This window comes from Centrocercus urophasianus, unplaced genomic scaffold, assembly GCF_019232065.1.
Source record: "Centrocercus urophasianus isolate 14NV4802_14NV808 unplaced genomic scaffold, USGS_Curo_1.0 seq_9, whole genome shotgun sequence".
Classification (NCBI taxonomy): domain Eukaryota; kingdom Metazoa; phylum Chordata; class Aves; order Galliformes; family Phasianidae; genus Centrocercus; species Centrocercus urophasianus.
In genome coordinates, this window is record NW_024885532.1 from 520,917 (window position 1) to 542,344 (window position 21,428).

Here is a 21,428-nt window from a genome sequence, read left to right on the forward strand (position 1 = left end):
ACTCTCACTCCAGAAGCGCTGGTCAGGATTTCCTCCATTCTAGCCACTGTGCTGCTGCTGTCCCTGCACTGCAGCCCTACTCACGCAGGCTTGGGCTTTGGCCTGTACAGGTCCTGTGTTAGCCATGGGCGGCCACAGTGCAGGGCTGTGCCTCTGGACTTTGCTCTGAAGCAGAGGAAACCTTCTTCTTCTTCAAGAGACAAAATCCGGCGAAGGACAGGGCCCATGCTGCAGTGAATGACCATCCAGCCAAGTTCATGAGTTTTTAAGTGTGTCTGCACAATGCTTCAACTTGTTGGTTTTTGACTATACCTTTAGGTAAGCCAGCACAGCTTGCATGGAGACAGCTAGGTGAATGTAGGGGAGGGAGGCAAACAGAAAAAAAAGGTTTCAAGGAACTTGTAGGTGTTGGGAGGAGTAAAGGAATTAAAACTGGAATATAAAAACAGAGGGTTTTGCAGAAAACAAATAAGAACAATGACTGACAAGGCAGGAATAACTGTGAGTACCTGAACACAGAGATAGAGTACCTTCAAAAAGATATTTTCCTTTCTTAAACTCCACTGAACCTTAATTTACACCGGATTTGAATGCAGTTCTTTTCCTCTCCTTTGGATCATCTCTAACAAGTTATGTGGATGAATGACTGATTACTTGAACAAAGACAAAAAGACAACACAGTTAGGTGTGGCAGAAAATAGGACTGGATGCAACCATCTCTTTCAGCAGCAGCTCTCAGTTACATGGGTAGGGTGCAACACGAAGCTATACCTACATTCTCAGGAAAAACAGCAACATAATCAGATGCAACATCTGAACTTTATCTTGAGCCACAAGGCTCAAAAAAAAAAAAAAAAAAAAAAAAAAAAGAAGCAGGGTCTTTGCAACTGTATTTTCAGGGGCAAGATTTTAAGTTATGTATTTACTCTCAAAATACTACCTTTGAATTCACTTTGGAGATGCATACCTTCTCCAGAGGGAAGCTAGAGGAAAAAAAATAAAATAGATTTATCCTGAGGGTAATTCCTAGCAAGTTCTCTTCTGCTGCTGCAGTATGAGACCTAGGAGGTATCAAATGAAACCAAGAGGTTTGCAATGAACGGCAGATCATTTGCTGCAGCTCTGCGTAATGAAGTTGTGCAAGCCCTCGCTGCAGCATGTTGTGTGTGCTGAAGGTATATGTGGTTCAACAAACAGCAGGACAAATCCAGGGGAAAGATGTTAAGCAAGAAGTATTAAGTACAGGCAGATCATATCTGGCTCTCAAAGTCCCTGAGCAGCAGACCAATGGCAGCTACAAGAGCACTCCAGGAGGCCATTACATGCTTGTATGCCTCCTCTTAAACTTACACTACTGGCCCTTCCACATCACTAAACAAGGCTTTGGTCTGACCCAAGGTGGCCATGGCTATTCTGAACACGGAGGGAGCCCACAGTTACTTCTCAGTAAGCTAAAACTGGCCTTGATTTACAGTTTCACTTCATGCCCACACTTCTCTACAGTTCAAAGACAGGAAAGCTTCTACCAGGTGCTGCCAGACTACCTGTAACTTGTTCACATGTGGTTTTACTTTTAAAAAGCATAATAAGAAGTGACACGACTGAACCCATTGTTTTGCCTTTTACATGGATAATGCATGAAGAGAGGGGACCAGGGTTCTGAATCCTCACCTGAGCAGTTTTAGGCTGCAAATTCCACATGCCCAGATCCTAAACTTACTCCATCCAACTGAAATTAGGTCACCGTGCAGCAAAGCTGGCTGAATTCACGGGCCCCAAAGGAACAAACGATGCTGTCACCCAGGAGAAATGAGTTTGCTCATTTCAGTCATTCTTCCCTTGTTGCCACCAGCTGTAGGCACAGCCCTTGAACTCACCTTGTCTTTGAACAGCGTCACACCACATAACTGTGAGTTTTAATTGTGCCAGTTAAAACACTGTGACTGCTCATTTACATGCTCTCTGATACGGACAAAACCAGCCAGTCACTTGTGTCTATGGCACGCACCTACAATCTGTCCAGATTGCCTCAGCTGCAAAGTGAGAACAGGTATCATCTACCCCACTGTGTGATAAGATCCCGATTCTTTAACATTTATAAAGCATTTAGAGATCCCTAAAAGAATTGCATAAATGCAAATGGTTAGCTGGTGCATCCTGACTGTGAGATCACTCCCTTACAGACAGCCTGCTCAGTTTACAAAGACTTTTTCCCTCCTTTTTCTAAATAAAACCAAGTCCTTCTTACACAGATTCTTTTCAGTTTCAGATATTTCAACAAAGTAGATGGTCCTAAAATTTCTTTTTTTCCTGGAACCCTTTTAACTTGGTAAACAGTCTACTGTGTACAGCGTTCAATTACCTTTTATTCTGTAGTGCCAAATGAGACCAGATAGGCATGTTCTTAAAAGGCTTTCATGAAAATGCAAATGAACAGTTCACACTAGTCTGCTGGCTCAGTAAATAGAACAGCTCAGTGTATTTAGACACTAGTAAATAGATTAGAAAAAAATACAAAAAAATGCAACTCTAGCCGTAAAAGTGCTTTCATTTTCTTGTTGCCACCATAAAATTTGCAGTGACAGTATCTTTAAGATATCTCCTCTGTTGTCTATAGTAGCTTAGACAGTGTATCCTTCTAGTAGTTGGCAGAAAAGTTATAAATCTGAGTCAAGAGAATTCAGACTGTAATTTAAAAGCTAGACTTGCCTGAGAACACGAGAGTCTGCTCCTGCTGTAATGCACATGAACATATTTTTACCTGCCAAGCTTCTCCCCTCTTTCTCTCATAGGCATTACTATTCATTTTAATGTTTTATTATTACTATTTTTTAAATACAGCACAGTTCTGCATGTTCTCGTCCCTAGAGATTATATTATAAATTAATATTCCTCTTAAAGGATTTTGTTCTTTACCACTAGCAGGACAAGTAAGTCTTTAAAACAGGTTTGCTTGCTTGCAATGTTGAACTTGGAGGTCTCTGCATGTGATATATGAAGTGTTATATATCCAGGTTCTTCACTTTTGAAGATTTAAGCTGCTTGAACTGAGCAAGAATATGAAAACACAAACAGAGGAGTTCCTGAAATTGAAACTTCCCCTTAAATAGGCCTCATCACAAGGCCCCAAATCACTGCAGCATCCAAAGGGAAGCAACAGTCCCAGAAAGGCTTCAGTATGGTTTAAGGCAGCAGACAAGGCTCTGACTGGCAGAGCTTCTTCAGTAGCTCGCTGCTTTCCTGTCCACTGGCAAAGGCTCTGGGCTTCCTCATGTAAATATGCCTTAATCCATGTCAGCCACAGGCAACTGGATTAGCTGGGAGCCACTTTCATCCGCATGTTAAGCTAGTGGGAGCCACTTGCCTGGTTCAATTTCAGGTGCTGCACTAGCTGGCAGAGCAGTGAAGGCTCCTGCTGGAAGGAGCCCAGATGCTGGAGGCAGCGCTATCTGTGAAGGGTTAATGGGTGCTTATCTACTGACTGCTGCACCAGTGCCTACAGGAATAACAGGAACGATCCCCTGCACAACCCCCAAAGTACTCTCTATAGTTCAGGCCAGGCTCTGTCTTCAACCAAACAAAAAATGCCAAACCCTATCTCAGAAGCCCATGTGGCAGGAGCTGGCATCAGCAAGTTTCTGGCCTGCAATTGAACCAGGCTCATTAGTCCTGAGCTATTTCTGTCTAGCCTGGAGCATTTCACAGATGAAGGATATTCAGAGCCTAGACAGTGAGCATTTTGGATCTGAAAAACTGCAATCAGTCCGAGGGGCGGTTGTTGCAAATTTTTCTGGGTTTAAAGCCAAGTATTACTAGGACAGGTTTTCAGAGTCAAAAATGCTTTCTGAGTTAAAAGCAAACAATGTTCTCTACATTCTATTGACCCTTTACTTGGAAACAGCAGACCTACAAATAGATCCCTTTAATATGGGAAAACTTGGATTCTGATACAATCCCATTACTCCAGAAGCCTGGACCTAAGGCCATGGCATGATTCCTGCAGAAGCAACAGAGCTCTGCTGGTACCCACAATTGGTCCCTTCTGACAGCAGCAACTGCAACAACTTTGTTTCAACCACAGTCAATTTCCCAGCCTGGTGTACTGCACAACCACAAGACAGCGATGCGAGCACAAAGAAGGATGTGGTGCAGCCCAGAGTTGAGCATCCCTTGGATGCGATTATTTCCTCTCTTGACACCAGCTTTTACTACCTTTAACCAATCACAAGGGCTACAGGCAGACAGTGAAAATGTTTCTGGTCACAAAATCACAGAACTGTTGAGGTGAGAAGGCCGCCTGCTCCAGCAGCACCACCCATAGTAGGATGCCCAGGCCCACGGCCAGGTGGCTTCTGGAGTGCTGCAGGGAGCCTGTGCCAGTGCTCCGGCACCTGCACAGCACAGCACTGCTCCTCGTTTTCATAGGGAGCCTCCTGGGCTGCAGTTTGTGCCCATGGCCTCTTGTCCTGGCACTGGGAACTGCTGAACAGAGTCTGGCTCTGTAATCTTTGCACCCTTTCTTCAGGTACTTCTAGGCATGGGTAAGATCCCCCCTGAACCTTCGCTCCAGGCTGAGCTCCCCCAGGCTTCCTTGGCCTCTTGTCACAGGAGAGGTGCTCTAGCCCTCTTGTTATCTCTGTAGGCTTCTGCTGAACTGTCCAGTGGCTCCATGCAGGTTCTTCAACAGTCTTATCCAGCTGTCACCCACAGACACCACACTGCTCCCTCTCCTGTCCCAGATAACCAGAAGGAAGAACACATCCGGAGGGTGCATGTTCTTTCTCTGAAAGTGGACCGTTATGATTTGTGGTTCAAGGACAGCCACAGCCTGAGTGCTGTATCTTGTGTCTGACTGATTTCTTATAGAGGTGCTGTAGCTGCAAGGCACCACATAAATGCAATATATACCTCAATCTTAGACTAAAAAAATCCTGTTTCTTCTCTGGGTAGGAAGATATTTATCCAAAGACACTCAGTTTACTCACTGTTATTTATTTTTACAGCAGATGCACCAAACCAAGACAGCAAAAATGCTAAGTCTCCAAAGCTCTGGCTATTATACAAATAAATTCTAAATAATCGCCCGCATTAAAGTATGGCTCAGTGTTCAGTAAAGAAAACAGCTTCTGGTTTTTTTTCATTAAATTCTGATTTTATCTATAACTCTGGGCTGTTTATTTACATAAAATGTTATCCCGCCTGTTGAATTCCAAAGAGTTATTCTGAAGCCATATGACCAACGCCAGCATTTCAGGAAGCCGCGCCATCAGATAGATTTATGTGGCTAACAGCAGCAGCCTCTCCACCAACAGTATAAACAAATTGAGCTATCTGGACACATTCTTGCCATACGTGCATCAATTTACAAACACCCTTTGGAATAATGCAGATAACGGATTCGGGATACTCGCTGACAACAGCCTCGAGCCATGCAGTTTCAGCGATTCCTGAAAGCCCTCCATGTATTGAAGGTTGGGCTCTGACTGATGCTGAGCTGCGCAGACATTATCAGCCAGCTTGCAGCGGTCAGCAGAAGGAAACCTGAGCCTCTGCCTCTGTGGTTTCAGGCCGCAATTGGGCGTCTCGTTCCGATCCCATCTTTACCGGCAATTTGATCAAATGAGCTTGACAAACACAGCACAGGAGGCATGGGTGCCTGCTCCCTTCTGCCAGATGCCTGGGGAGCAGAGCTACAGAGCAGAGGACAGGGCAGGGCACCTCAGTTTTGGCCCCCAGTGCCAGGTTTGGAAGTGCCAGCCCATCAGAGCTGGTGCCTACTGCACAAGGACAAAAAGTGCTTGTTTGCTTTGACTTTGTTTTTAAAATGGTTTCGGACTTCTTCCCATTGAGCAACGATGCTGGTTGTCAGCAAGTTACCCACAGCAATCCCTCACTGCATTATTAAATCTGGCTGCAACACAAGTTCCATTTCTTGGGTGGTGATCATCCCAGCACAAAAGCCTGTAGCTCAAATAACTGGTGCTGGAGCCTCGGGCACCCTGCAGTGTCAGGGCAAGGCGAGCAGGCAGCACAAGCATGCTTTAGCTTTGAAGATGCAGCAGCAGCCTCTTGCCCTGCCAGCCCTACTGTTATAGGATGAACACAGAGCACTTTGCCCCACATCAGGCCTCCTGCCCAGCAAAGGCAGTCATGGAAGAAGCAATAAAGCCCATTGTAACCAGTGCAGCTTCATAACATCAATTCCTTTTTCTTCCAGAGAAAGAAGGGGCATACACACTCAGAGCACTGAGTTTTAGGTCAACTGAAGTTCTTCCCAGATTTGCTTTTATCTGTACAGCTACTAGGGTTATACTTCTAAACTCTGAAATTAAGACTATTGCTTTGGCACTGATTTGCCTCATGGCCAGGTCTTCTGTTGTTTAATAACTCATTTGGTCAGGGAATCATAAGAGTGTAAGAATGATTCTCCTCTCACACTAATCCCCTGCTTCCAAGGTTATAGGGATAAAACACAAATTCAGGTTTGATGTTAGAAATGAAGAATTAAGCTATGGTCTGACCAATTTAAAATCTTACAGTTCTATAAACAAACAAACACTCAAAAAAAGCCTTAGTTTTAAATTAAACTTCTTTGGCAGCTTATAAACTGTTTCCTGAGCTTCTACAACGGGTAAAACATTGCATTTGAAACAATTCCACTGACTTGCTTATTTTCTATGAAAGCTACTTATTGTCCTTTTGCTGGCCCATCCATTAAGAAGAAGAAATCACCCCACTGGCAAGTGACCAACATACTAGAACATCTACAAAGACGTTGCTGCAGTTTATCGTGCAGTAATCCAGGGATTAAGGTCATTAATAGCATTCGATGTGATGACTCCAAAGGTGCTGTTCTGGTTTACAGGACAGACAGAACATAAACCCCTCACAAACACTTCTACCAAGTTACCTTCTTCTGAGTCTTCAAAAGAAGAGAAAAAAAAAAAAATCAGCACACACAGAAAAAGAGATGAGTAGTAGAGCATTTTGTATTGTAATTAAAAATTTTCAAAAGTGTAATGGAATTAAACAAATGTTTTCAAATAACGTGGAACTTTCTTCTCATTCACACTGATACTGTCATAGCAAGAGCTCTCAGTAAGTAACTGAAATTCCAATTTACAGAGCTGAATTTAAAAAGCAGACCAATATATTCCCCATGCCCAAAAGACAAATTGCCCCAGTTTTCAAAATAGAATTTCAAATGGGTAACTTTTCCTGATCATTACTTATACACACAAAAATGTTTTTTGTCCTTCTGTTTACATGAGAATACAAGCACATCTCCACAGAAAACATCGTGTACTCCTCAAATCCCATGGGGTTATTCAGTCTTTTCAGCAGAGCAAAATATTTTTGCAAAATTTTTAAAATAGCTTTCTGAAGCGTGCGTGATGTCATTAGGAGGTCACACAGACCTCGTGGTCCACCAGTATAAGTACCAGATTTCCTCCACAGGAGAAAATCATACAATAATGGAAACACACGGTTGGAAAGAACCTACAGGATCATCTAGTCCAACCATCCTCCCATCACCATTGCCACCACAAGCACTAAACCATATCTTGCAGCACGTCATCCAGGCGCCTCTTGAACACTGCCAGGGACGGCGACTCCACCACCTCCCTGGGCAGCCATTGCAGTGCCTGACCACTCTCTGAGAGAAAAAGTTCTTCCTTATGTCCAACCTAAACCTCCTCTGGTACAACTTGCAGCCATTACCCCGTGTCCTGCTCGTTGCCTGGGAGAAGAGGCCAGACCCCTCTCCACCACAACCTCCCTTCAGGAAGTTGTAGAGTGCAGTGAGGTCTCCCCTGAGCCTCCTCTTCTCCAGACTGAACAATCCCAGCTCCCTCAGCTGCTCCTCATAAGACTTGTGCTCCAGACCCCTCACCAGTTTTGTTGCCCTTCTCTGGACACGCTCCAGGACCTCAACATCTTTCCTGTAGTGAGGGGCCCAAAACTGAACACGGTACTTGAGGTGCGGCCTCACCAGTGCTGAGTACAGGGGGATGATCACCTCCCTGCTCCTGCTGGCCACACTATTTCTGATGCAGGCACTCTGCATCCCTTCACTCTGTTCTAAACTTAGATGGCTATCTATACTAACAATATGTACATAAAGAGCAACGCTATTCATTTATCTTGGAGTCTACAATACTAGGGTAAACAATCTGCTGTGTCAAAATTGAAGCAACGGATAGACTTTTCTTACTTTTATTGGTTTAAATGAAAATGTACTTTTTTTAAATAACATTTGACTCACTAGCACTCTGACAATGGCCCAGTAGTCTGCCATCATGTATTTTCATTTGCAGTGGAACAATGGTAATTTATAAAATGTAACTACAGTTGTCACACCAGCTGAAAGCAATCCTGTATCCCACAGTCATATGACATTTCAGTAAACAACATATTGACACTGGAAAAGAAAAAACCTTAGAAAGAAAGCTTTTAAGAGCTTCAATAAACAAAAGTTAAGACAAGTAACACTTGTATTAACATACATCTTACCAAGAACAAACCACAAAATTACCTTCTGATTAGCTGGAATTCAATTTCAATTTTTGCTTACAATACAATATATCAGCAACTACATTGCACATGCAATTTTCTTCCTTACCTTTAAGGAATCAAAGCAGGCAATAACTCTTCCATTTTCAACCTGGCAACTTTTAGGGGGATGTGCAAATTTGCATTCTTCATCAGAGCGTGAACAAGTTCCCCTCTGAAACTGTCTGCACACTTCTAACGTTAGCCACTTTGTATCTCGTACAGGAGCAACATTCAAAGCCATGTTGAAAGGCTGATGCAGAATTTGTGTAGAACTTCCCCGTCAAGCGAATTACGCCAAAGAAATTTCCAAAGTTACTGACGAAGGAAAAAAAAAACAACAAAACAAAACACCGGGAAAAAAATAATTCCAATTGAAAGAAAGTTTTTTGTTTTTTTAAAAGTGGACAATTAACAGCGTCCAAGTCACACAACACTGAATAAACTGAGAAAGTTTATCGGCGAGCAGTCACTCATCAATCATTAAGTCCCACTTGTAGACTTTTGGCTGAAGAAGATCATGCTCAGGAGCATTTCTGTCTGTAAAACGTGTGGGTCTGCTGATTGTATCACTGATACACCGGTTACAAGCACACGTCCTTCAGTGCAATGGCACTCTTGGATGGAATATTAGTTCGCCGCAGGTTGCTTGCTGGTACTGATTACACAAGAAAAGCAATGCATTCATTTGTTCATGTCCCAGTAATAATAATTCCTTCTTCCTGCTTTTACGGTGAGTTCAGTTTCCCATCAATTAATTGGCAAATCAAGACAGTTGAGGTATCTTCCGCCACAGGTAAGGTCAAGGCAACGTCTAGCTGGCAAAGACAGTATTTTGAAAACACAGGCGTAGCAGTCCTCTCTCATAAAAGTGACTTCACAAAGGCACTTTTTAAATCACTGACCTGACAAAACAAATATAATATCAGTTCACATTCAGCTCGTTCACATCAACTTTATGAAACCTATCATTGCTTCTTATCAGGTACTCTAAATATCCTACCAATACTTGCTTCTATTTCTTTTTCCAAACAAAATCAGCCTCCTTCATGAAGTAGTGCATGACAAGGGAACAGCCAGCTGAAACACGTATTGCAATAATATTCTAGGCAGCAATCCAAAAGTTGGGAATGATTTAAATAGATGAATGTGGCAGACACAATAATTAGGCGTGCTGGTTGTGAAACAATTCAATCTAATGTGCTTAGTCTCCAAAACAATATACAAGAACCAGTTTCCATTAATTTATCATTTGGCCCTTTAGATTGTGTTATTTCATTGGAAACTGCTACTTTTTATTTGCTCTTCCTTAGAAATAAAGATGGTAGCATTCTGTTTAGATTTCTCATTTCTCTCTCTTTTTTTCTCCAGGAAAAAATGAAATCCCAAAGAACCGCCTTCACAGAATTACAGGAAAAGAAGTTCACATTTCCAGAAAACAGAATGGCTCCCTGGTAAGCCAAAGGTTGTTTCAAAAAGGCTTCACAAACGATCATCTGATTAGCTCTTTCTAATACGAAGCAGCCCTTATCTGATTTTTTCTTTTATTAAATTGGCTTTCATGTACCTATACAAATACATGGTTCAACACCAAAGCCTAAGAGCTTTAAATACAGAACTCAAGCTATTTTAGGACCGTAAAATGCCTAGGATATTTTCTAGATAAACAGGTTTGAAAATCAAAGGGTTGGACGTTATAAACAGTTTTTAATAAATGACTATATTATATGCAGACACTGAAATCACGGTCCTGATGTTTCCTTCTGTTCAGCTTCAAAGGAACACACAAACTTCACTTTGCAGATAACAGCCAGAAACAGTTGATGGATTATTTTTATGCAAGATGAATAAAGAAAGGGGGAAGATTGGAATAAGTGATATTTTAAAATGTAGCAATAAAAATAGCTCTGAAAACACTGTCAGCTTTCCCATGCCAAAATAATTACCATTCTGTGCTTAGATTCACTTGATTTAATCGAAGCCAGGAGGGTTAGCAATGCGAGTAAGAATTACTCACACACTGTTTCAGGAACAGTTCAGAACTGACTTCCAAGCCTTTGCATCCAAAGGCTCTTCTATAACTTAGTAACACTATCAGAAAGGATTTTGCTGTGATTAATACCTATAACAAAATTTGCCACTACTAGAAAGAATACAGGCAATGAAATGCTAATTGTTCAAAAATTCAGTGTCAAATCAAACATGCAATAACGCGTCCAGAAGATCCCTATCAAGTCTGAGAATTAGTGCAATTTAATACATTTAGAGTGAGCATATTTTATAATAACTCTACTCAACCGTCGCACAATACAGTATAAGAATTGCACATTTATTTAATTAAACATTCTACCAGCGTTGTCCCACAGCATCAGTGAAGAGTGGGGTGAAGTTGGAAATGTACAAAGAGGTGAGAAAATACTTGGAAATGATTAAAAGGAAAGAAGGGGGGAAAGAGAGGGAGGGCCTTTCCAAAGAGCCTGCTGAGCTGATAGTTTGTCAGGCTGATGATTTAGCTGGGTAAATGCAAAAGAGGAAATATTCTCTCTAGAGCCACTCATTCAAATTCAGAAATGCCCGTAATGGTTTTCAGTAATACATGTAGGAAACAGACCAGAATTTTAGAAGAAGGGTAAATGTTACGCTGCACACAGCTCAAACTCACAAGTAGTAATAGTCTGCTGTGCTGCACACTACCACAAAAGACTAGGCTACTTTTCAAACAGTAGGTGTGAAGACTGAAGAAAAACAGGCGTTACACGTGATGGCAAAGCAAACATGTTATATAAATGACTGTAGCCACGGTTTTTTTTACAAAAATATGCACACCAGAATCACATACAAGATTCATGAGGCCGCAGCAAGAACCACCCAGTGTGTGGGGTGGAAGACTACAGTAGAAGAGGAACGAAGCACAGCTTCATTGCACTTCTCGTCTTCTTATATATCATCATCCTAGTAGCGATTTGCTGAGGAAAGGGGAGCATGAGGAATCTCAGAAATCTTCTCAAAAATATCACAATGTAACTTCTCAGTAAGTGCTGAGGATGTAGTTTCAGTACATGTAGTTGTTCAGTTTCTACTGAAATTGGCTTCAGCGCTGAGACCTGCCTGAAGGAGGACATGCCTTCCCTACGCAGCAGGCACCAACACTGCAGGGCAAATGAGGACCACTTCTGTATCCAGTGTATTCATAGCCACATCCCTGGCAGCAGGCATATATCCTCTGTCCATCACCTATCCTCGAAACGTGACAGAATACTGTTTGGAAAGATACAGTTTGAGTGGGAAGTAATACAAAGAGAAGGAAGAGAAACTGGGGAAAAAAATACAGGAGGAATCAATGAACGCGCGAGTTCAAGATGTGAAGCAAGAGTTCAAGAGAAGGAAAAACGGAAATAGAAAGAAGGAAAGTGAAATGGCTCATTATGGAAATGGAGGGAAGGAGGAAGGATGGAAGGGGCGTTATGGGGAGTAACAAAAAATTATGGGTGGGAAAGAAAGTCAAAAGGAAGAAAGAGAACACTGAGGTGAAAAAGGGAAAAGGATTTTTAGAAGGAAAGTAGAAGAGAATATGGTTATAAGGTGAACAGATTGAAGTAAACAAGGGAAAGAAACATAGGATTTACGAAAAACAACACAAATAAAAATGCTAATAATACAAAAGCCTCAATAAAATGCCTGTCACAACACAGGCCGTTACTAACACCACAGTTCACTCTGACCACTTGCTGCAGAACACATCTGCATAGAGAAGACTGGGACCCTCCAGCAAGTGTAAACTCTCTCCTTCTGTCTTCAATTTCTCTTCCAAAGTATCAGACAAAGTCAAGCTGCCCTGCTAAAATCAACAGGATCTCACTAGCCTACAGCACTTGGCACCAATCAGGTTCCTTATCCAGGCAGAAAGCTTTGCTTTTTGGTTTGCTCTGGAGGTTCAATTTGTTGTTCGGTTAAATGAAATAAATTCAAGGACGTTTATTTGGAAAAGATACTTAGCTCCAGATCTCCTCTTTCAGATAAGCATTATTTCCCTTTTGCAGAAAGCTAGCAAGACATGGAGGAGTGGGAGCCTTTTGCCAATTTCATACTCTCCTGAGAGAGCAGGAAACAGCCTGTCAGACTCCAGATCTGTCTTCTGTTTTAAATCGTTTCTCTTTTTCCAAGTTGGCAGATAAACCTTCCCAGTACAAATTACAACAATAATTAAGAAATCCTTTTATGTATCAAATAATGCAAACCATACAGGTGCTAGAAGCCCCACAAAATCCTTCCTTGTTATAAACCAGTGAATTGCTCAGCTGGAAAACAGGAGCAGAAGAAGAAACAAAAAATAGTCTGACTAGTATTGTGTAGTATCTGCGTAACGGAGAAGCTGAGGCTTCCCGGGCATCATATATTTATGCTTCTGTTGATAAAACACATCATAATGATCTAAAATCTCATCTTCAGGAAGTCATCTCTGCAGTAAAGTCACCTTCCAGTAAAGAAGTCACACCCGCAGTCCACCCTACATGGTCCCAACACAGATCTCCAAAAGAACCACTAAATTAATTCACAAGGAATTAAAAGTTTTCCACTTAACTCTTTGAGAACTAACCACCCCGTAGTATTCAAACTCTTCAGTAAGAGAGATATTGAGAATGGGACTTAATTTATTGCTGCTATTGTCTAAGTCCATCAACATGATCCACATATTTTTCTATATATGCAATGGTAAGTACTAAAAAATTCAGGAAACCCTTAGTTACACCAGAACAAAATTGCAAAGTACACAACCTCTACTTTCCCAGCAAGTCAGTAAAGATTTGCTAAATATACTTCGTTTTGCGAGTTCAACAGTTTACAACAGTCTGCTTAAGAAAAAAGTAAAAAGATAAAAAACAATCAGGAAAAAAAGTCCTCCTTGAGGTAGTTGGAGATCCTTCTTCAGGTCACTAAAAGGGCAGAAGTCTATTAAACTCCAGACAATATGAACCTCCCCAGATTCAGTTAAATGCCAGAAATCAGGTGGGATAAAAGTCACTGTCAGGACCTACCTACATAGTCCCCAAAAAATGACTTGTTGGATACTTCATGCCAACAGAACATCTTGAGAAGTTAGTTTTCAAAACAATCACACATGATTTTGTAATTCTGCAGAGACTGCTAACTTAGCCAACCATAGAAGCATATTCAAGTAGTCCAAACTCTCTAATCCCAGAGAAATTATAAAGAATCCCAGAGAAATACTGCCAAATTTTAAGCCCCTGATCCAAAGCAGATTGCTGCTACAACTTTTATATGCTTATACACAAGCACAAGATCATTTTGATTACTTCTGGAGAACCTGCAACAGACACCAGGCACAAAGAACTTCAAGCTGAAGTTTTAAGGTCTGGATGAGAGTTGTAGGAAGTTGAGAACAGCTGCCTCACAACATTAGGCATCATTAACCTTAACCATCACAAGCTTCACCCTCAATGATGCAAGTTCACGATCCAGCATCCATGTCTTAACCATGTACTGGTCTCACTCAGATTCTCGTGATATTCATGACAATCACCGAGTTTCAGCTATTTGTCCAGGAGGTAAACTTACATGTAAGAAATATTACCATCAGCTTAGTCATCCCCTTTGATTTGGACTTATTAGTTTCAAATCAGTGATTTCAGCAGGGACAGGCAATATGGGACAAAGCATAACCATACACAGAGGTGCAGGATATTCCATTAAATTCAAACACAAGAGTTAACAATGTGTCCTGTTCTGTGGATGCATCTTCAGCAGCTAATGACATTTGCCGAGGAAACTTGCTTTGCCCTTTGCTGTGGTAAGAGTCAAAACCTTGTGAAGAGATTCCCTGTACAAACCTAGTATGTAAGGATTTTTCCATATGAAGCAGAATCATGCTGTATTACATATTTTACATACTCATAATGGAAATTCAGATATTCAAAGACTGACAGCTATTGAACATGACACCTCACCCTCAAAGCCAGAAAAAAGTATGCAAATCCAATGAAGATCCATCTCTGAGTTGGAGCTGCATGGTGGACTCCACTTTTAAAGCACTCAGGACACGGCTGTACAACCAGGTTGCACATCAGTCCGATGATGGTGCGACTTTACTTCAGCTTTTCACCTACTTCTTACTGTTACATGCCTTCAAATGTCATTTTTCCCACTATTTGTGCTTTAAATAGCACGCCAGGCCTCTAAAACAAATAGAAGCTGCATATCAAATGTCTGCTACAAACCCACAAGCACACTCCAGCACCGTTTAAATGCCACATACCTGCTGTTTCCTTGACTCCCCAGTACTGCTTTCTGTATTTCTCCCTCAGGTCCTCTGCCAAGAGGCTCAGGAAAGTGAGGCTGCAGTTTAATCCTGGGCTAAAGGCGGGCATAAAGCTCCACATGACAGCACGCTGATCCTGCGTGCTCTCTATCAGTTCACCTTTGTTAACAGTCTTTCTAAAGTTGACTTTGTTCCAGCAGATTTTCTGACAGCTCACAAACCGTTCATTCATAACACCTCACGTTACCTGTTGGATCAGCTACAGCCAGCATTCCCAATACTCTGGATGAGGAGTAGAGTCAAAACAGTAGTAAAAGCAGGCACGAGGCCCGCATCAGGCATGCTGGCTACCACAGCAGAGCCAGGCCCACACCTCCTTACTTGTTGGGCCTGGCACCACAGTCTGTCCTGCTCCCTTCCTGGCCCTCCATCTTCCTGCTGCAGCCCGCCTGGCTCCCAGATGCGAGGCCCTACATTCATAATGCTGTATCAGACAGAATGGGCTCCCTATCCCTGGAAAGTAAGGCTGACCAAGCTGGTTTAAGCCTCTCTGTGCAAAATCCCCCACTAACCAATAGAGAGAGGATATTACATTATTCTACTGACAAGCAATATGACAGTCGGCATGCTTGTTAATCATGTCTGAATAAATCATATTCTTAAAGACAGAACATGCAAGAGATTTTTGTGTGGTAGATAAGCTTTTCTCACTCCCCTGGCCCACCAGATTAGGGAACAAGACTAGAAAGCAATAAGCAATATAGGGGCATCCCTCATCAGTGACTACAGAGTCAGTTTTATACTCTTACTGTGAACCAGTTTCTAAAGTCTCATTCATATTTTTGATATGTAACCCCTAATATTAGAGCATTTAGTAAGTCTGTACAGTGTATCAAAGAGTTCAGTAATGTCCTAGCCTATTTCAGGAAAATTAAAGTCATAAAAAGAATCAGGCTGCTGGTTCATTTCTCAGCTGTTGCAAAGTCACAAAAATAATATTCTCAGCATACAAGAAACAACAGAAAACAAGAAAGACTTTACGAAACATCTGTTCTGTGATGAGAAATATGACAGAAAACCTTGCTGCCATTTTTAAGAAAAAAAAAAAAAAACCAAACCACCAACATTCAATTGTAGTAGAAAGTGATAAATCCATTTTGTTCTACAAATTTCAAATGACATTTTGAATATTTCTTCAATCATTTAGAGAGTTCCTCCCGCCAACACTTTTTTGAAAAGATAGTAAGCAGCTTCTATTTTGCATTGAATAGACCACCACTGCTCAAATGAGGAAGGAAACAAACTGCCCTATCAGGGAGGAAGCCTGATACTTTGTGCAAGTGGCTAGGAGCCAAGAATACTAAAAATCTAATCCCAGTTCCTGTATCAATTTGACTTGAACTCTACTGAAATCAACCGTGTTCTGACTTACAAAAGAACCATTCTTGATGTTATTTGCTTGAGCTGCAGATAACTTTTTCAACACCTCTCTGTCTGTTATACAACTATAGACGAACACTCGTCACATGTAACACAAATGGAAAATCTGCCAAGAGTCAATTCTAACAATTTCAATTAAGCTGACAGAAATCCAGGGACAGGTTAGAAAATGCTGGTCTGTTTTACTTGAACTGTGCATAACCTCCAAACATCAGTTTTGATGAATGAGCCACATTCTCCTTGCTAAGATCACTAATGTGCCATGTTGCTCCTTCTGGTGCCCTGAGCTTCAGGTTTTTCAGTACGCTCCATGTCACTCACAGCATAATGCTGAGCTTCTTGCAAAAACCTGCTGTGTGCTTTGGAGCTGGCAATACAACATAACACCACCAGTGTCCTCTGTCCCCTGGGAAAGAGGTGAGGAAAGCGTGCTGCCAGCTGTGAAACAACAGCCACAGCTCAGGACCTCTTTAGCGATCCCCTGCGCTGCCTTGGTAATGGACCGTGAAGTATTTCTGCTGAGGTTCGAGTCTCCAGGTGACTGGCAGCCATAGGAGTATTTTCTAACACTGAAGTTTTTAGAAGTAGAATAAAACTAATACTCATTGTGCTTCCGTTAAAATACAGTTGTAGAAAATAGTTATTCTAACAAATACTTGGTTTTTATAATGATTTTAAACCTGCTCCACTGAACCTTCACGTTCTTTCTTAGTCCTCATCTTCTTTCTGTCTGTACCTTAAACACTTCTTGTTTTCAAGCCCAATGTAAACAGTTTTCATCCTCTAGCTGCACAAAATCATACATAACATTCTGCTCCCACCTTGACAAGGGAGAAAAATCCTGCTTCTGTGCCTCTGGGAGCAGAGTTAATCATCCCTGGCAGCAATGACGTTATCACTCGGCCTCTGGTGGACACCGGTGTTTTGCTTTTGGCAGAGTGCACCGTGCAGCAGTTATTAATCAAACCTGGTTCCCCAGGGAAGGGTACCCCAGAATATTAGGAGGTCCTACATACACCAAACTGCAGAAGTACAAGTACAGTTTTTAGGACTGTAAAAATATTTATAGAAGAGCGCGTCTGTATGCTCTGAAGTTTTTATAGTCCTGGACTGGCGTGGAGCGAGTCCATGATCAAGTGACTGCTCTCACCTGCCAAAGGATCAACAACACGCTGTTACAAAAGAGCACATTTTTAAAGAGCTCAGGCTGCTCTCAGTTTTCGCTTTTCTCTTCCCCAGTTTCACACTAAGCCCAGAAGACAGAACTCTTACAAAGGTATCTCTTTATGTCACAGGCAGTATCTCCCTCCAAGGAAAGATGGGGCAGCTCTGAATGAACTGAAAACTTCATGTAAATTAAGATATGTTGAGCTTGCAAGCTAAAAAAAGCACTTAGCCAATAGCATTATTAATAATATATTCCAACAAATTACCCCACTCTGGAAAGCTGCATGGCACATCCAAAAAAGCTCTGGAGGAGAGGATCTAATACTATTAACCTCGATTGTCTCTTAGGCAGTAAATGCATTCTGACAAACAGATTCCCTGCATGAGCTCCAAGAAACATCACCATCCAGAGATACCTGCATCTCCATGCCACTTTCTCCATTTTCATTTTAACCGAGGATACTAAAGAACATAAAGATGACCTTTGCAGGCGAGCTGAAACGTCCATCTAACCCAATATCCTGTCTCCAACCACAGCCAGACACTAGATGCCTCCTGTAGAGTATGAAAACTGGGCCAGCAGAGCATGGCAACTGCAGGAATATATTATTACCTCTTACTGATGTCTTTGTATCTAGTAGATCTTACTGGATTTTTCTTCCATGGATTTGCCTATTGCCTTATTGAATATTGCTCTGTCAGAAGTGTCTTTCAGCACCACGTAAACAAAAAGTGGGATACCAAGAGGGAATCCTACTGGTTTCCAATTGTTGACAAAAGATTGGCCTCTCTGAAGAAGAGAGTTGACATGGAAGGAAATACATCAAGATTGCAGACATGTATGCATGTCCTAAAACAAAATATGTTCCTTTGAAGTGACTAACAAAAAGCCCCCACCCTTTACTATACCTGTGTTATTACTGCCTTTTCACTGCTCCTGAACATGTTAAACAAGAAGAGAAGATGTCTCTTTTCCTTTCACTCTAAGTGGAACTTTGAGAAGTGCTTTTAAAAACTATCAGCATGGGAAGAAACACCAAGATCCCTTTTGCATCTCCAGATGCATTATCTAAAAGCAATGCTATGTTTGTAATCCAATGGGGGATCAGAGAGAATAAGGAAAACCCAAGAGCACACCTGAGAGATCCAAAGTTTGGCATACATGACTGTGCCCTGCCAGACCCTAAGCATTTCACAATAATCTCAGGCATATTTTGGAGGCAACTCATTACAATAGGGAAGTGTCTACAACAGGAAAAAGAAATAACATGCATATTGTATTTGCTTCTCAAAGGTCTGTCCAGGCAATCTTTTACCAGCGCCCATTCAAACACAAATATTCAATTTCCCTTACTTTCCATTAGCAGTGTGCATGTAACATACAAACACAGTTTTATTTATTTCCAGAACTAAAGAAATCATCATGAGATTGAACATATGCAAGCTTTTTACTTCTTACATATCTCATGGGACATACTGTACAGCTGGATTAAATGTAAATGTCAGAATACTTTATATCTTGCAGCAGTTAAAAAGATGGAATAGAGACCTAACTTCAGCGTCACCTATGGAGTATCAGACTGTTTCCAAGTTTTCCAAGTACCTTCAAAAGCAATTCCATTACATCTTCATAAAATAATTAATGTTTTTATGCCAACATTCAGACAAACAGCAAAGGTTTTAAATAACCTAAGTTGAAACCTTTCACTAAAAGCCGTTTCTCAAAGAGCCTTCCTCATCATGAAGAACTGTTGGTTTCTTCAAAGAACGTTGGCTTGTTTGTTTCAACACAGCACCAAAGAGAGAGGGAAAAAGAAGGTTCACTTGGTCTCTTCCAAAGATACCGTTCTGTTGTCAGTATATCATGAGTTCAGAAGGAGAAGGCTTTTCCTCAAAGATTAGCTTTGCAATTGAAAGTAAAGAAACAACAAAACAAAATGCACTTCTTAGAGTACTTGCAAGCCTGGTGCATTTCTGTTTTCCAGAAAATTCTGAAAACCTCTATTTAATCCTGAACCAAAAGCAAGCATTTACAAGTGGAAGGAGCGCACATCAAACCCCTGGTTTTTTTTCCGATCTGATGAAACTGGGGATTCATCTGCAGTGCTGGCCTTTCTTTTTGCCTGAGCGCTGATTAGAAAGTGCTGACCCAATAAAAATGGGTCACATTGATCTTGGACGGAAAAGCTCACCACCTATTGGCACTTCAAGAAAGTTACTTTTTAACCCAGTTTCATTTTAGAAAATAATTCATTTTTCAAGTAAGTAATGGAAGACAAAGCATTTACAACAGTGAATAGAGAGGATACACGCGAACAAGCTCAGGAAGTTGATCAGCCTACAATGACACCAGGTGAACTCATACTTCATACTCATTTTTCTGCCATGTGCTTAGTTTAGCTGTTTACAACAGTGAAGAGGGACACAAACCACCTTCAGATCTGTCAAAGGAAAAAACTTGTCAGGTTGCTGTAAAAGCAACTTCAACGTCTGGAGCCTTCCTTTTCATTGCTGCTGGCTTCAGAGCTGAGGTGAGCGTGGATGCAGGTAACAGTACTGACTGGGTATGCAGCAACAGTCCCAGGTTATTTGGACAGTTCTAGGTTATAAAGAAAAACCCACACACATCCTTGCTTCAAATCAATACTGTATTTTTTTCTTCCAATATGAAAATAAAAAAACCACTATTTTAACTTAGATATTTTACATGGGAACAGTGCAGTAGGCAATGTCCTTCCTACTCTCCCCTAGGACTTATCAAAAACTTTCCTGAATGAAACCCAGCAATCTCAGTGCTTCTGTCAACTGAAAGGTGAAAATATCAGAGAAAGAAGTATTTCAGCAATACTGAAACAATTCCACCTGTACACTTTATTTTTATGTGGCAGAACCACTATATTGGAACTGAAATATCGTCATGGATAAGCACACAGGTCTGCAGGAATACCTTATAAATTGTTTTTTGATATGGAAGTTGAGAAAGTTCTTTCATCCTAGGGAAACAAGGAATTGCAGCTTTTTCTCCATGAAAATTTCCACCAAATGCATTTCCCAGAAATGTTTTGATGGAGCACTTTTCCAGCCCTTTGTCTACTCTGTATCTGCCTACCTGTAGCTGCAGAGACTTTTCTCTCCTGCTGGGACTGCCTGGTGTTGGTGAGCACTTCCAAAGTAAGGGATACATGCACGACACCAAGTACGAGCAACCGGCTTTTGGCAAGGGAATGTTTTCTGCTCAAATTGCAGCACAAGATTTGGACTGTTTAATATAAATCTCAGCAGTCTTGTCCTTTTCAAAGGTTTGTTTGCTGTATTTCAAGCTTAGTCCCAAATGGGTATTTGAATGAACATTTGGTTTTGCGTTCTATGGTTTGTATTGCCTTGTGTAATTTCTCTGTTAAACTGTAAAGCAAAAAAATTATTCCCTTAAACTTTCATTAAGTCTCAATTTGATAGACAGTACTGTTCTTAAAAGCTTTTTTTTGTTTTGTTTTTTGTCTTAAAGAAATTTTTTTCTGTGTTACAAGGTCAACACCAAAAACATCATTCTCAGATAAGACATTGTCTGTTCATAAAAAATTAAGAAAATGGACTGCTGTGATTTTACTTCTACTTCAGAAAAACAGTCTGCAAAAAAAATGACTTGTTAGATTTCTGTGTTGAATGTACTTAATTTTTATGCAGCATTTGCTTAGCTAGTAAAGAAGAGATTTCATCTTATCTGACCTCCTGCCTGGATGCACGTACTGGTCCATGACACTTGATATATGAAAAGAGAAGAACTCCTATCATTTCCAGGACAAAGCAAGCAGGACATGAAATATCAAACCAGACGAGAAAAAAATAAATAAATAAATAAATAAATAGATAAAAATAAAAATAAAAATTAAAAAATAAAATAAAATAAAATAAAATAAAATAAAATAAAATGTAAGTCTGCTAGCTTCCTCCCAGTCAGAATTACACCCTCAAGTAATACTGTGCAACTTCA

The 21,428-nt window shown here is 41.0% G+C and overlaps 1 protein-coding gene across 7 annotated transcripts in view; it reads right to left on the reverse strand.

Moving 5' to 3' along the window:
* Positions 1-21,428, reverse strand: part of MBNL2 (muscleblind like splicing regulator 2) — a 104,867-nt gene that overhangs the window by 60,174 nt on the left and 23,265 nt on the right. For 6 of the 7 annotated variants that reach the window (XM_042839352.1, XM_042839349.1, XM_042839350.1 and 3 more), the window contains exon 2: positions 8,624-9,458. The exons of the other annotated variant lie outside the window; for it this stretch is intronic. In XM_042839352.1, the coding sequence (XP_042695286.1) occupies positions 8,624-8,797 (174 nt within the window). In that variant the 5' untranslated portion in view covers positions 8,798-9,458. The remainder of the gene's footprint in view (positions 1-8,623; positions 9,459-21,428) is intronic. 7 annotated transcript variants of the gene reach the window in all.